This window comes from Pteropus alecto, unplaced genomic scaffold, assembly GCF_000325575.1.
Source record: "Pteropus alecto unplaced genomic scaffold, ASM32557v1 scaffold21, whole genome shotgun sequence".
Lineage (NCBI taxonomy): Eukaryota > Metazoa > Chordata > Mammalia > Chiroptera > Pteropodidae > Pteropus > Pteropus alecto.
Genome location: NW_006436282.1, coordinates 31036281 through 31050468, shown reverse-complemented (window position 1 = coordinate 31050468; position 14188 = coordinate 31036281). Strand labels below are relative to the sequence as shown.

At 55.1% G+C, this 14188-nt stretch overlaps 1 protein-coding gene across 5 annotated transcripts; it reads right to left on the bottom strand.

Annotated features, from left to right (window-relative positions):
• Positions 1-9386: 9386 nt before the first annotated feature.
• Positions 9387-14139, bottom strand: FIGNL1 (fidgetin like 1). Of its 5 annotated transcripts, none has more exons than XM_006912085.3 (3): positions 14003-14139; positions 12286-12349; positions 9387-11898 (listed from the first exon to the last, which is right to left on the bottom strand). In XM_006912085.3, the coding sequence occupies exon 3, from the start codon at positions 11886-11888 to the stop codon at positions 9864-9866; it is 2025 nt and encodes a 674-aa protein (XP_006912147.1). In that variant the 5' UTR covers positions 11889-11898; positions 12286-12349; positions 14003-14139; the 3' UTR covers positions 9387-9863. The 5 variants fall into 5 exon arrangements, with proteins under 5 accessions (XP_006912147.1, XP_006912145.1, XP_024902685.1 ...); XM_006912083.3 differs by having other exon boundaries at positions 12252-12349; positions 14003-14138; XM_025046917.1 differs by having other exon boundaries at positions 9387-12349.
• Positions 14140-14188: the final 49 nt, after the last annotated feature.

Here is a 14188-nt window from a genome sequence, read left to right as displayed (position 1 = left end):
CGTGGGGGGGGGGCATGGGGGCCGGAGGGGCTGGGCACCCACACTCCCAGGGCCTGGGGAAGGGGTGACAAGGAGCTCCCCTAGGCCTGGGCCTGGAGCTGCCAGGCCGAGAAGTGACAGCTCGGGCCCTTCGGAGGAAGGGCGGGGGGTGGGTGTGAGCATCCATTTCAGGTAGTGAAACTAAGCCAGGGAAACACAGTGACTTTTTCAAGGTCACAGAGAGTCGCCCTCGAGCCACATTTCCTAAAGCCCTTTATGCATCACACAGGAAGGACAATGAGACCAAATGGAAACGCCACGTGGCCCTGCACCTAGCCCTGCACCTAGCCCTGCACCTAGCCCTGCACGCTGCGTGGCCCTGCACGCCGTGGCAGGTGGCTGCGGGGGGGACGGACTGCAGTCCCCTAACCGGCCTCCCAGTGGTGGGTGCAAAGCTCCAAGTCCCCACCGCACGGTCCTGTCATGGCCACGTGCGCGTCTCTCTGGGAGGGCAGCGGCTCGGGGCGTGGGGAGCGCCGGCCTGTCCCCGTTCCGGGACCAGGACAAGCGCCCGGCTCTCCACTCTGTACCGAGGTCCGGGCTGCGGCCTCCAGCCCTGTGTGGTTCTCATGTTGTCCCCACGCTGGGACGCGGATGAAGACGCAGACTGGGCGTGGGGACTTGCTGGGTTTGCAGTCCTAGGGGGGACGCCAGGCAAGGACACAGGCCCCTGGCCCGCAGCCCGCACCGCAGGCTGCGCCCGTGGGGCCGCTTAGCTCTAGTGACACAGAAGGGCCTTCGCGTGAGCTGTAGCCCGCCGCCCAGAAGTGGAGCTGGCGGGGGAGCGGGGGCTTCAGAGCTGAAACCGCGGCCCGGAATCCCATCCCCACTGTGGCAGGGGAAAAAGAGGCCTGTCACCTTCCGCGTCCCACACGCTGCTGGACGCCGGCGTTTCGGACCCGACGCAGGCCTGGGTGACAGCAGGGTCAGGTCCTGAGGAGCTGTGGACACACGGGCAGCAGCCCGCCAGTCCCGTGTGCCTTCCGGGCCCAGGCCCCGATGGCAGTGCCACTGGACGAGCTGTGCAAGGCCTGGGGACTTGGAAGGAACAAAGCAAGCCGGCGTCGAGTGCAGGCACGGAGCTAGGAGCCTTAGGTACACACTCTCGTCACCCTCACAGGTTTCATCGTTGGGCCCCGACAATGAAACGTGGACAGATACGCACCCCAAGGCTCAGACAAGACGCATCACTTCCCCAAAGTCACGCGATGTTCGCGGATCCCAGATACCCAGGGTCACACGATTTACAGCAACGCAATGGAAGCCTGTGGCAATATCGGGATAATAGAATAGCTTAATAAACTGTTATTTTTAATGTAGAAGAAAAGAGACATCAGTTAAGCTAGTAGTTATCTTTGTTTTCCAAATAGTTCCCTGGGACTGAATGCCGTCAGCCGTCGCTCATATTTATATTTGGCAATGTCCAGCTTTGGGGTTTAGAATAAGTGCTTTGGAATCAGGGGGAAGAACCCTCAAAATTGTCACACTTGGGCGGTGAGACTCGCTTATAACATGACATGGGGGGCGTGGAGAGAATAATAACACAGTAAAGAAATCTGAAAGTTCCCTTCCAAGCTGGGCGCCCGGCTTCTGGTGCTGGAATGAAATGCTGAGGGACACAGGTGAGTCGGAAGGAAAATGGGCAAGCTAGGTGGAAAGAACGGCCCAGGAGAAACGGCTCAGCCGTCCTGAACTCGTTGCTACGTGGTGATTGTTTTCAAAGTCTTGGCCAAGTGTCAATGAGAGACACAGCCCAAGGCGCCCAGTCCACCTTCTTGGATACAGTGAAGTTCAGAAGGAAGATCCTCAACAGACCCTGCTTTATAGGACACAAAATCCGCACCGCACCTGTGGGTGACAAACTCCACGTCTTACAGATACGTTTACGAAGCCACTGTCGGCCACGTGGCCAAGCATTCCAGGGCATAGCAGCAGTTCCGGTGACCTGGACACGTCTTCGCCCAGATAGCGGGCATGGTGGAGGGGCTTCCACGCTGCCCGTGCCCGAGGCCTGGGAGCAGCCTGCTCCAGCACGTCCAGGGCTGTGATTCCAAACGGGCACCGTGTCCCAGGGCCAGGCTTCCTGGCGAAGGCCTCGTCCCTGTGTGGTTGGCCACCGCGTCCCTCCCAGCGGACACGAACACACGGTCACTGAACGAGTGTTTCTGTGGGCCAGACACACAAGAACAGAGGAGACCGTGGACGGCAATCCTGGGGCAAACGTGTCCTTACCTCCTACCTTAAAAAGACAATGTGACAGAGGCTTAGCGAGTCACGGACCTCGCCTGTGGTCCCCTGGTTGGGCGTGGGGGTGGGGCCAGCTGTCCCCACACCGTGGGGAGAGGGCAGCTCAGAGTCCCAATGACCCTGCTGTGTGCACAGCAACTAGAAAGGAACACAGCAGCCCCCTGAGGGCGACGGCCCCTGCCGACTTCTGGGTGCACCGCCCTCCCATTTAGGGGTGAAAGCCGGAGCAGCTCGGAGGCGAAGGGCCCCCCGGCTTCTTGCCTGCTTGCAGGAACAGCACCCTTTCCACACCTGTAGTCTGGAGATGCCGGAACCTACTCAGGCCCATCCCCCAAGTAGAGGTTCTACACGAGCCACCCTGTCACATGCAGCCACCGCGAGCCTAACGAGGTGTAAACGCAAACTCATAAAATGACGTAAAATAGAAAAGTCCGTCCGTCTGCAGCAGCCACATTCCACGTGCTCAGTAAGCCGCGTGGGGCTGTGGCTGCCGTTCACAGATAGGACATTTTCCATCGTCTCAGGGGGCTCTGCTGGGGGGCTGCTGATGAGACCCCCATGCCCCCTTGCTCCCCGGCCCCCCGCTGTCCAGCACGGTGCCTAGAACAGGGCAGTGCCCGGTGAACATCGACTCCATTCCCAAGTGACCCTTGTGCCCCAGCTCGATCCCGCAGAGCCGGCCCTGGGTCCCGGGTTCTACAGGCCGCTGTCGCTATTCAAATCACACAGCGACTTTTACTTCCCCCTCGGGGCGACGGGGCCTTTCACTGTGCCGGCCAGGGAAGTCACATTTGCCTGAGAATGTGTGCTTTTCACAAAGCGGGCTCACTGCCCTTTCAAGGTGTCAGCTAATGTGGCAACTGCTGTCCCCCCAAGGCCGCGAAGGGCCCCCGGGGATGTCTCGATTTCCACCCTGGTCCCTGCGCCTCCGGGCCCTGGGTGGGCCCCCCTGCGGCCTCCAGTCCCCTCCCAGCAGCAGCCGCCGGCAAAACAGAAAGCTGCCGGGAGCGCGGGTGGCCTTTTCCCCGAATGGGGAAGGACGCGGTCCGCCCGGCTGGCAGATTCTTGCAGGATCATCCTCCTCGGAGGAGAAAGAGGAAAAACAGGCAAATCGTTTTCCCCTCGCTTCTGCTTCTCCTGAGTAAACCGCTTGCCCAATTTCCTTTGCAGTTAGAGAAATGTTCCTTCTGAAAGTTGCTGTTTCACACGCTCACACGACGCGCGGGTTCCGGGGTCCCGGGGGGGCGTCTGCATCTCGGGGTGGTCCCTGGGCCAGTTCTCCATGTCCCTGGAGGCCGAGCTGTCCTCGCGCCTCCACTCGAGGACAAACGTCCGTTCACACCTTCAGTTCTTTATTCCGAGTGCGTGGGTCTCCACTGGACCCCAAGGCCAGGCGGGTCGCCGCCCTGGAAGGCCCCAGTGGAGGACGGGCCATCTCCCCACACAGCTGGTGACCACACTGGCCAGCAGCAGCCACCCGAATGTCCAGGCGCCTCTGTGCTCTTGCTGAGAAATACAGGCCCGAGGAGGCCAGAGCAGCCACATGGTCGAGGGGACTCGGAGATGGTCTAAGCGGCCTGGCCCCCAGCTCCGTGTGCGTGTGGGGTCTGGGAGTGGGGACATGTGCTCATCACTCAGTCTGACCTGCTCCTCTGTGACGAGCTCCCGCCCACAGCAGGGAGGGCGCAGGGGGCTGTGCACGTGAAGAAGGGACGTGGAGAGGGGCCCACAGGTGGCTGGTTCCCGAGCGTCCTGGTCCCGTGTCCGTCTGTGCCGAAGGCTCGGGAATACTCTCAGCGGGTGGATAATGGAAATGTCCCCTGTCCACAGTGGAAAGGAAGCCACCCCTGCCCTCCGTCACTTCTGGTCCAGCTGACCCCGGAAAGAACCGGTCGAGGCGCTGTTCCCGGGAGCGAAGCCTCTGCGGGATGTCTCCCCGCGGCGTGCGGAAGCCGCGCATTTCCACAGTCTGATTAAGCATAGGTGTGTTTTTAAATTTAAGTGCAGCACGGCAAAATAGACACATGTAGAGGAACTCAAAATCTGAGCTTTTTAGCAAACAAGTAACCGGACGTTTTCTAACGTCTGAGTTGGAATTCCTGAAAACGGTGTCAAAAGCCAAAAGGCGGCCGCGGCCACCTGGGCACCTGGCGAAAGCTGAGAGGCGCTCGCCACCTAGCGGTGACTGGGGGCAGGTGCCGCCGGGAGGGGCAGGGCGGCTGACCGCCCACCTGCTTCGGGGGCAGGTCTGAGCCCCCGCAGCAGCGGCGGCCGCCACAGGCTGAAGGACAGGCAGGCTGACCTCGGGGCGGGAAAACCCTCCCCCAGTCGCTTAGCGAGTGAAGCCTTGCAGCCAGGTAAGGGTGTTTTATCCGCGGCATGTGCTTACGGTTTGCTTTTCAAGTACCTTTAAAACCTGTCGTTGAGCTGGTATGCCCCTGAGATCTGTTCTTGCCTAAACTCTTGCTAACAGGGGTAGAGGGGTCCCCCACCGGGCGGGGCTGTGGGAGGACCTCGCTCTGGCCAGAATCTTCTAACCCAGACGGGTGTCCCCATCCTTGGTCTCCCACTCCCGACCTCTGCCGAGCTCTGCCCTGGCCTGGGCAAGCAGGGCAAAGGGCCCCCCAGCAACATGGGCGGCGACGCATCTTTCGGCTGCCCCTCCACCCCGGCCTTCGGGTTTCTGGGGCCACGAACGCTCATGTCTTGGCAGAGGACGAAATATTTCCCTCTACCCTCTTATGCTCAGTGGCGGGGTCTGTGAAACAAACCGGCAATAGACAGATCAACAGCAGAACAAGCATCTAATTTTATCTGAGGTTAAAAAGGTATACGTGGCATGGGGGGACTTCAGAGAAAAAAAACAAGAAAAACCCCAAAGGAACAGCTAGGCTTGGAGGCCATTGCAGCATGCGGACAAAGGAGGTCAGCTGCATGCTGGTCTCCCTTGGCTGACAGCTCTAGAGGCTCACTGAGCCCCACGCTGTGGCTGGAGTCTGAGGGCCCGGCCTTCCAGGTGGACCTAGGTAGAGCTATGGCCTCCTTTGGAGAAAGGCTCCAGTGAAGGAAAGACTTCCCATTTCGACGAGAAGCCAACTGAAAAGTCTGCCACACAGACTTGCATCCCTGTTCAAAACAAGGAGCGGAGGGCGTTGATGGCGCATCACGGTTACGGGTGATGTTGTCACCGGGGGAACTGGGCAAGGGCGTGAATGTCCCTGGACTACTTAGACAGCTTCTTGTGGTCCAAAAATTTTAATTAGAGAGAATTTTCAAATGAAGAAGATAGGAGGTATTTTAATCAAACAAACAGAAAAAGTGGGTGAGCTGGCGAGTTTTAAATAAGGAGGAGATCCCGGGGTTTTTGAGGACGAGCTACTGGAAAGATGCTCTGGAGCCTGTGGAAGCAACCCGGAAAATCTTTCTTTGACTACAAGCTTTTTGGGGGCAAATTCACGTGGTGAGCAGGGAAGTTACGCATAGGACAGTATGTTTGAATTCTGGGTCACCAATTCAAGTGTGCGAGAAATGTCCTTTTGCTGGCCTTATTAGTTATCTACTGCTGCTTTCAGTTTATCCCCAAACTTAGCAGCTTCAAACAGGAAAGACCCGTCGTCATCGTTTCCGGCAGGAGTCCGGGTGCAGCTTAGCTGGGTTTCTGGCGTCAGGTGCCTCCAGGCTGCAATCGAGTTGCTTGTTTGGGCTGAGGTCTCATCTGAAGGCTCAACTGGGGGGCAATTCTCTCTCGAGCTCATTTACATGATTGTCAGGGTTCACTTCCTCTCGTGCCGGTGGTCAGGAAGCCCAGTTCTCGATAACTGTTGGCAGAGGCCTTCCCGTGACCTTGGCACGTGGGCCTCCGCCGAGGGCAGCTCGCCTCGTGGCAGCTGGTTCCCATCAGAGTGAGCAGGAGCCAGAGCGGGTGCATCAGCCGCAAGCCGAGGTCTTTTGTGAACTAACGACGAGCGTGACTCTTGGTCAGTCTCATCGTAGTTGCTGTTTCCAGCAGCATCGCATTCTAGGTGCGACTATAGGAGACCCTGACCAACCGATGTCATCACCCTAGAGTCTGTCCACCGGAGCCCACCCTTTGGCCCACACCGATTCTACCCCGACACCTGTAAGGTACATTCACCTCTCCAAGTGCCTCCTCCCATTCAAGCATCAACTCAAAGTCCAAAATCTAATCACCTAAGTCGAGTTCAAGTCAGTCACTCCCCGGAGGTGTGGTTCCTTGAGTACCACTCCTGGGGCACACGTCTCTTCATCGGTGGGCACAGGTAGCAGCTATCCACACCTATCCCAACAGGGGAGACACGCGCCGTGCTCAGGGGTCACTGCTCCACAGCAGTTTTGAAATTCGGGCAGGCCAGCGCTGGGAGTGCCTTGACTAAATTTCAACGTCTGAGGATAATTTCCTGTGGCTCTTGGCTTTGCCTTCTGAGTTTTGGGCTCTGCCCCCTGAGCCATCCTTCCTTTGTCCTGAAAGGGTTTGGCAGGCGAGCCGTCGCATCAGCCCGTCTCCTGCTAGAAGGCTTTGGGGGGCTGACAGATGCTATGCATTTCCACTCTCTTCACGCCCCTGTTCATCTCAGCTGCTAGTGTTTCTGCTGTTAGTTTTCTCAAGTCCTCTACCGGCCTTCTGTGGCTTTCATGGGTTCACGCCACTGGATGAGCGTGTCCTCCGCGGGAAAGACAAGCTTTGCTCACTACTTCACAATGCTGCTCCACGGCAGAGCGTCACCAGCGGGGACAAGGCCACAGCCCCTTGAGGGTGTGAGTTGGGCTCATTGCCAATCGCCCTGCGTCCGGCAGTGACGCCAGGCCGATCTCTCGGCCCAATCTTGCTCACCTGATTTTTGTTAAATGAAAATACTGACCCTTGTGATCCATCAAGACAGGTTCACCTGATTAAAAGAGACGCTGAGCTCTGTCCAGTGGCGATGGCCTAGGGTGACGTCTGACGCCAAAGGTGCACAACGGGATCATAAAGTGAGATGAGGAAGAACTTTTGAAATTGCAGAGCAGGGTCACGTCTTTCCAAACTGCTAAAACGGCTCACGGAAAACCATTTTTATTTCATTTTTGTGTGTCCAATTGCGAGTGGACGCTGTATGCATTTTCCACTCTAATTTAGAGCGGTCGAAAGGGATGACTAATGAAGCACTGACATATTTATTTTGCATCTACTAAGCTTATCCATTAAAATGGATTTATCTGCACCATTTCCTTTAAATTGCGATTGTGCCCTAGTTTTACAGCAATTTTCTGTATTTTGTGAAATTATTTTTCCAGACGCTTATCGTTCCCCGGGGCGCAGCGTTCCACTGGGTGACGCGGCCGCTTCTGCAGTCACACGCGTAGCGTCATGCGTGTGTCGCTTGCTCGGGCTCCTTCGTAAAATGGGTTTCTGGTTTCTTAAAAAACGCAGATGAAAGCCATCTGTGCCTCACTATTCTTTAAAGCGATTTTGATAGCGCTGCTCAATTTGGAGTTGGATGAATGACTATTTGCTATGAATTGTGATTGAGGTTTACTTCTAAAGTTCAATCATATATGTGCAAAACATGCACCTTCGACCTATTTTTTAAAGATTTACTGTTTAGTCATCTTTTCAGCCCCATTTTCATATGCAATGCATAGTATTTCCTAAGAGGAATTTATAATGGGGGCTTTTAATTCTTACACTTGCCTGTCCATCACTCACAGACCCATCCGCACACATGCGCACACACACACACACACCAGAGTATTGAACAATCCTACGTTCAATACTTTATATATATATACTTCGCTGGCTGAGTCTTTTTAAAAGAGCACGTTATTGTTGTAAATGGTCAAAATGGTGCTGTGTGTGAAGGCAGCTGTGCACCGCCCCCCCCAACCCCTGCCCGGTGTCTCCTCCTGGAGCCCCTGGGCGCCTGGGCTCCCGGGCAGACACGTGGGACGCACTGAGCCTCCCGCGTGCACACGCCCATCGACTCGCGTTGCTAGGCCACTGCGTGAAACCCACGGAACAGGTTTGAGTCTCCGTGGACGGAGGTTTGTTGTTTCTTCACGTGAAGTTTGTGTGGGACAGACACCCAGAAGCGGGGTCGCTTCGTAGCCACGTCCAGCCGGCTGGGCGCCCCGACCCTGTGCCGCCCACTTCCCTGTCCTTCCCAGCGCTGTGTGCTGTCAAGATTCTCACAGTTCTGCTGCGTTTTCAGCACCTTTTGGTTTTTAATTGTACATTTGGAAGTTTGGGGCCCCATGTAAAGGTTTGTGACTGGTGTCACGGGGGCGCAGGGTCACTGAGGCGCTCCACATATTTTTTGTTTACAATGAAGAAAAGGTCAGCAACGTGAGGTGCCACCTACATGCCTTGTCGGAGGGCGACTGCATCGACCCGCCCCGGGCAGTCACGGGACAAGTGGCATCGTAGACGTGTTAACAGGGCAAACGGCGCTGACGCACTTTAAAGAGAAAGACCAGGCTACAGAAAGCGCACAGGACCGTCCCACTCCTGTGTAAAACGCCCGGAACTGAGACTAAAATGTTAACAGGGTCCACGGCCACGCGACCCTGAACCAGCCCCATCCCGGCTGACCTCGGAAGCTCAGCAGGGTTGGGCCTGGTTAGTACCTAGATGGGAGACCGCCTAGGAAGACCAGGTGCGTAGGCATAAAAAATGAATAAGGGATCGTCAGCAGACGAGGTCCTTGCAAACTGTGAGGTCAACTGAGGGTTGCCTCACCTAAAAAAATAAACAAATTTAAAAGAATAGTAAAATGTTAAGAGGGCGTAAAGTGGAAGAAGGTGGTTTTCACTTTCCTTCCGCTCATCTCTATATTGTAATGTTTCTACAACGAACATGTACTATTGATAACACAGAATGGTCCGTTATAAAAATACGAAAAATATTTACTTTTGAGAGACCGATACTGCAGGCTGTGAAGCAGTGTCAAGTACAGTGGTATTAGATACCACCTTCCCCTGAGGAGCATCCTCCACCTTTCGGTCCTATGGCACGTGCCTGGTCTTACATCCACTTTGCTATTTCTGACCCTAGAAATTAGTCCTGGTAAGGGAAGAACAGCAAGATGACAAAGCAGGCCGAGTGCTTTTAAAAACAGGTGCTTTTATTCCAGCTTTTGCTGAGATCTTAAATTTATTAAACAACAGTAAGCAATGCTGTTTCAAATGCAAACCACAAAACCAGCCAGCACAGAATTATGTGGTCTTCCGAACAAACGTTCTTCAATGGAATATATAAATCGTGCGTCCTCACACACAAATATGATTTCTTAATTTCAACTTGAGCTCACCATTCATCCCATTACACATGCCGAAAACAAAGACCCATCAGAAACGAGCAAAGACAGCTCCTCCGTGCTCTGCGCGAACGGGCGTCCACGGCGGGCGCATGCACCCAGCTTGTTGGCACAGGCTGCGTGAGTCCACGTGGGCGCCGAGCTCGTGCTGTGCCATCCTGAGGTATCTAACTTACGGTGCACAGGAAGCGCCCGGCTAACGACCCCCAGGGTCCCGTGCTGAAGGGGAGGGACTGGGCGCCCACCTCAGTGCCAGGAGCCCGCTTACTTCCCACAACCGAAAGTTCGGTTCCAGTTTTCATAGAGCTCCAAGTCGTTTGGGGACACACTGGGTCGCACAGTTCTGAAAGCGTTTTCGAAATCGACGTAAGCAATGGGTGGCACCTGCTCTGGCGTTATGGTGGCGATGTCGGCGGCCCCCAGACTGCGGATGGGGCCGAGGGACGCCTCTCTGCAGAGCTGCGTCACGTCGGCCCCCGAGAAGCCGGCAGACTGCTGCACGACCAGCGCCACCTCCTCCTCGCTGAGGCGGCTCCGCTCCCTGGACAGCAGAGCCGTCACCATCTGCTTCCTGGCGGCGGCTTCCGGGAGCGGAATGTACAGCCTCTTCGCCAGCCTTCTGCGGGCCGCCTCGTCGATCTCCTGCGGCCGATTGGTGGCCCCCACCACCAGGACGCGGTCTTCGGGAGCTGTGGTGGCTCCGTCCAGCTGCACGAGGAACTCGGTCTTCATCCTCCGAGAAGACTCGTGCTCGCCGTCTCCCCGCTGAGACAGCAGGGAATCGATCTCGTCGATGAATATCACGGCCGGCTGCTGGCTCCTGGCGACGGCGAACAGCGCCCGAACCATCTTCTCCCCCTCGCCCACCCACTTGGAGGTCAAGGACGAGGCGGAGATGCTGAAGAAGGTCGCCCCGGACTGACTGGCGATGCACTTGCCGATCAACGTTTTGCCGGTCCCGGGAGGCCCGAAGAGCAGGATGCCCTTAGGGGGCCCTCGCAGACCAGTAAAGATGTCTGGCCTCAGCATGGGCCACACCACCACCTCCTTTATGGTGGCCTTGGCGAATTCGACCCCCGCGATGTCATCCCAGGTCACCGGGGGCCCATGATCCACAATCTCACTCATGATCAGTTCAATCATCTTCGGCTCCACATTCTTGAGCCGCTCGTCGGCTGGATGCCCCGGGCCCGCAGGCACAGCACTGTCGGACTTACTCTGCAGGCCCCCGCCCGGCTCCCCGCCTTCGTGCTGAGGCACAGGGGGCACGAACTTGCCGAATATTCCTCGGGACCTGCTGGCTCCCAGAGACTTCTTCACGCCGCCATACGAAGGCCCGGACGCACGCGGGGGTTGGCGGCACTTCTTGTGCTGATCTGCCCAGAACTGCTCTCTCGCAGTTTTAAACATGGGCAGGCTGCTCTCCTCTCTCTGGCCAGCATCCTCTGTTCCGCCAAAGCCCTGACTCGGTATTGTGGAGAAGGCGTCGGTGGTGCCAGAAACGTAACCAGCTTTCCTTTCTCGTGGATTTCCACAGCCAGAAGGAAAAGGCTGATGGGATGAGAACACGCTCAGTCCTGTGCTGGCTTTTGGGGACCTGTGATTTTCCTTCTTGACATTTCCAAATAATGGCGTGGCACGGAACTGTGCAGTGACTACTTCACCAAAAGGTGCTGCGGATGTGGGACACGTCTTTGGGGTGTTCGTCACCACAGGTGGCTGGGGACTCGGAGGGCCCATCAGAGGACTGCTCCCGGGGACGTCTCGGGGCCTATCTGGACCAGGAGCTGAGGGAGGAAACGGGTCGCTCTCCGCAGAACTGCCCCGAGCACCAAGCTCAGCGGGACCGGCGGTCATGGCCTCTTTATGGATCACCACTGACGCGTCGGCAGGTGTCAGCAGGGCGTCCCGGAACCTCTTGCCAGCCTGCAGCATCTCCTGTACGGTACTGATTTTGAAAACATTATTGACCGACAGTCCAGACTGCCACTTGTCACTGTCTGTTTGCTGGGACCTTGCTAAAGTGAAAATGTTTTCTGCATAGTTATTCAAGCCGGTTTCAACGTTGTCGGAATCAATTATGGCAGAGTACTTTTCCGCGTATCTTTTGAACAGTCTGGCGGCACAGACCTGCGAGAGCTCAGAGCTCGCCAGCGCGTGCTGGATGCGCAGTATCTGCGCCCGGTAGGCATCTGCCTTCTGCCCGGCTGTACATGTGCCCGACGTGATCGCAAAGCAGCTCTTCCGCCATTCACTCAGGTGCACGGACCTGGAGCTGGACGCCTGCATGTCAGAGGCTCTACAACACATGACAAAGAGGAGAAAGAATCAGTAATAAGCCAACGAAGATACAACACTTCAATGTACTTTTTAAGTCCCAACTCATCTAAAGGAAGGTACACTGACTCTTTCACTTATAAGGGTAATTTATAAAAATAGGCCTAATGCAAGGAAAATATTCGATCATAAATTTCAAGCATTCGAGATATAAAATATTAAAGACTTGACTTAATAATACTTCATTATGGGTTAAACTATTCTAGTTATGTAAGAATTTTCCCAGGCATCAGGAAAAACCGTCATAAGGTTTAGGAAAGGATTTAAAATTAACCAGCAAAAGAAAGGCATACAAAGAACAACGGAACTACAGACAGACAAAGCAAAACCAGCCAAGCCCGGGGTTTACGTCTGGTCTCCACGGAGAATTAGACGAGGGGTCTCAAGCGAGCCTCTTACTGTCGCCGAGTCGTCTGCAAAGTAGAGAAACCATTATGAGAACCCCGTCCAGTAATGAACATGAAAGGCTCCGAGAACTGCCACGTCGGCCCCAGCGCCCAGATGAAGAAACCGAGGCTGTGGCGAGGAACTCAGTCACAGGGCTGCTTGGCACTGGAGCCGGAATTCGCACACGAGCTGTCCCGCCCCAGGCAGCGCACGCCTCGCTGTGCACACAGTACTCCCTGGTGCTACCACCCAGGGGCCCAGCACGGATCATAAATATAACCCACCGTCATCACTCCCTGTTTGTACGGACTTAGTCGTGTCTGAGCACTTACAAGAGGATGCCCCAGTATCTCTCACATTTTCCCAATTTCACATGAAATATTAACAAGTGAAAATGTCATAATAAATGAAACGCGAGAACAAGCTAAATAGTCTGCTAGTAAAATGCTTTAATTTTAGATTTCTTCTCTCGTTATTTTTATAAGCCTTACAGTAAGCTACAACTATTTTAACACGATTTACATGAATGTATTACGTTGCTGGATGTGTAGAATTTACCTGCTAATCCACAAAAATTTGTAAGGAAAAATTTTAAGTTTCCTAACGGTATTCCAATAAAGTAAAAACCAAGAACTCATGTATTTAAAAATATTTACCTTCCAAATCACCTGTAAGTACAGCTTAATTATCATTAGGTTCATTGCCATATTTTCCATGGCAATGAACCTAATGATAATTTCTGTGTCTCCCTAATATCCTCCAAAAATCTACTAGGTTGCAAGTAGGTGTCCGCGAGTGTTTGTTGAAAAGGCACTTAGAGCCAGAGAGATTCTAATCTGCTTAAAGCTATAAAGCTGAACAGCTGAAACTAGAATCAGCGTCTCCTGACTAGCGGCTCACCCGCTACCACTACACCCCTTTGACTTATTTCCATCTCTCATGCAATCCTGGAAATAGGGAGTTTAAAGCGAGGTGACCTGGACGACAATTATCACAAACTTTCCCATTTCTATGACCATCCTCCTCCTCTCCGGGGCTTCGCCCCACGTCACCGCCTGCCACCCTGGGAGTCCTGCAACAGCTCAGAGCTCTGGCGGGTGCTCCCAGACCCCTCCTCTTTCCTCCGCCCAAGTCTGACTTCTTCCTGCCAGAGCAGTCACTTACCCAACACACGTGAACATGGATGACAAACAACCGTGCAGCCAGCGCTGATCAGTGGCACAGCCACTGTCCCACTGTACCATTTCCAAGTCACTTTAATCTTTATGGCATTTCCCAACTCTAAAAGTTATGCGTAGTCAGCACTGACATATTAACTACATTTCAACCATTTTTATTCTGATAATTCTCTGCTTATTGTAATAATGTGATTTGTCTACTTAGAGAGATGGTTTCTGCAAGGAGGAAGCGTTTCCCACTACATTTCCATTCTCCCAGGATCCAGGGCAGGGTACCCATCCCAAGGAAAGTCATTAAAATACCGCCAGAGCTCCTGCCATGGGCCAGACACTGTGCCGGCCCTTCATAAAGCCTTCCACATCCCGAGGCAAAGCGGCGGCGGACGCGGACGGCGGCTGTCCAGCGGCCCTGACCTTGGCGTAAACACCTTCACCCGGCTCAGGGACACTAATTCTAAAGCGCTCAGCGCTTAGCAAACGCTCCATCAAACGTTACTTAACCGTCACGACAGCCCCTCCCGAAGGCATCGCCCCCTCTCCGGCCACGGAGGTGGCCGCCCGGCCTCAGGTCCCCGGGCTGGGCAGGCGACGGCCGGTGGGCAGAGCTCGGACCCCCGGGCCGCGCACACGGACCGACCACGCCGCCGCGGGCGCAGCGGGTTTGCGCGGTGCGAAGCTCCGGCAAAC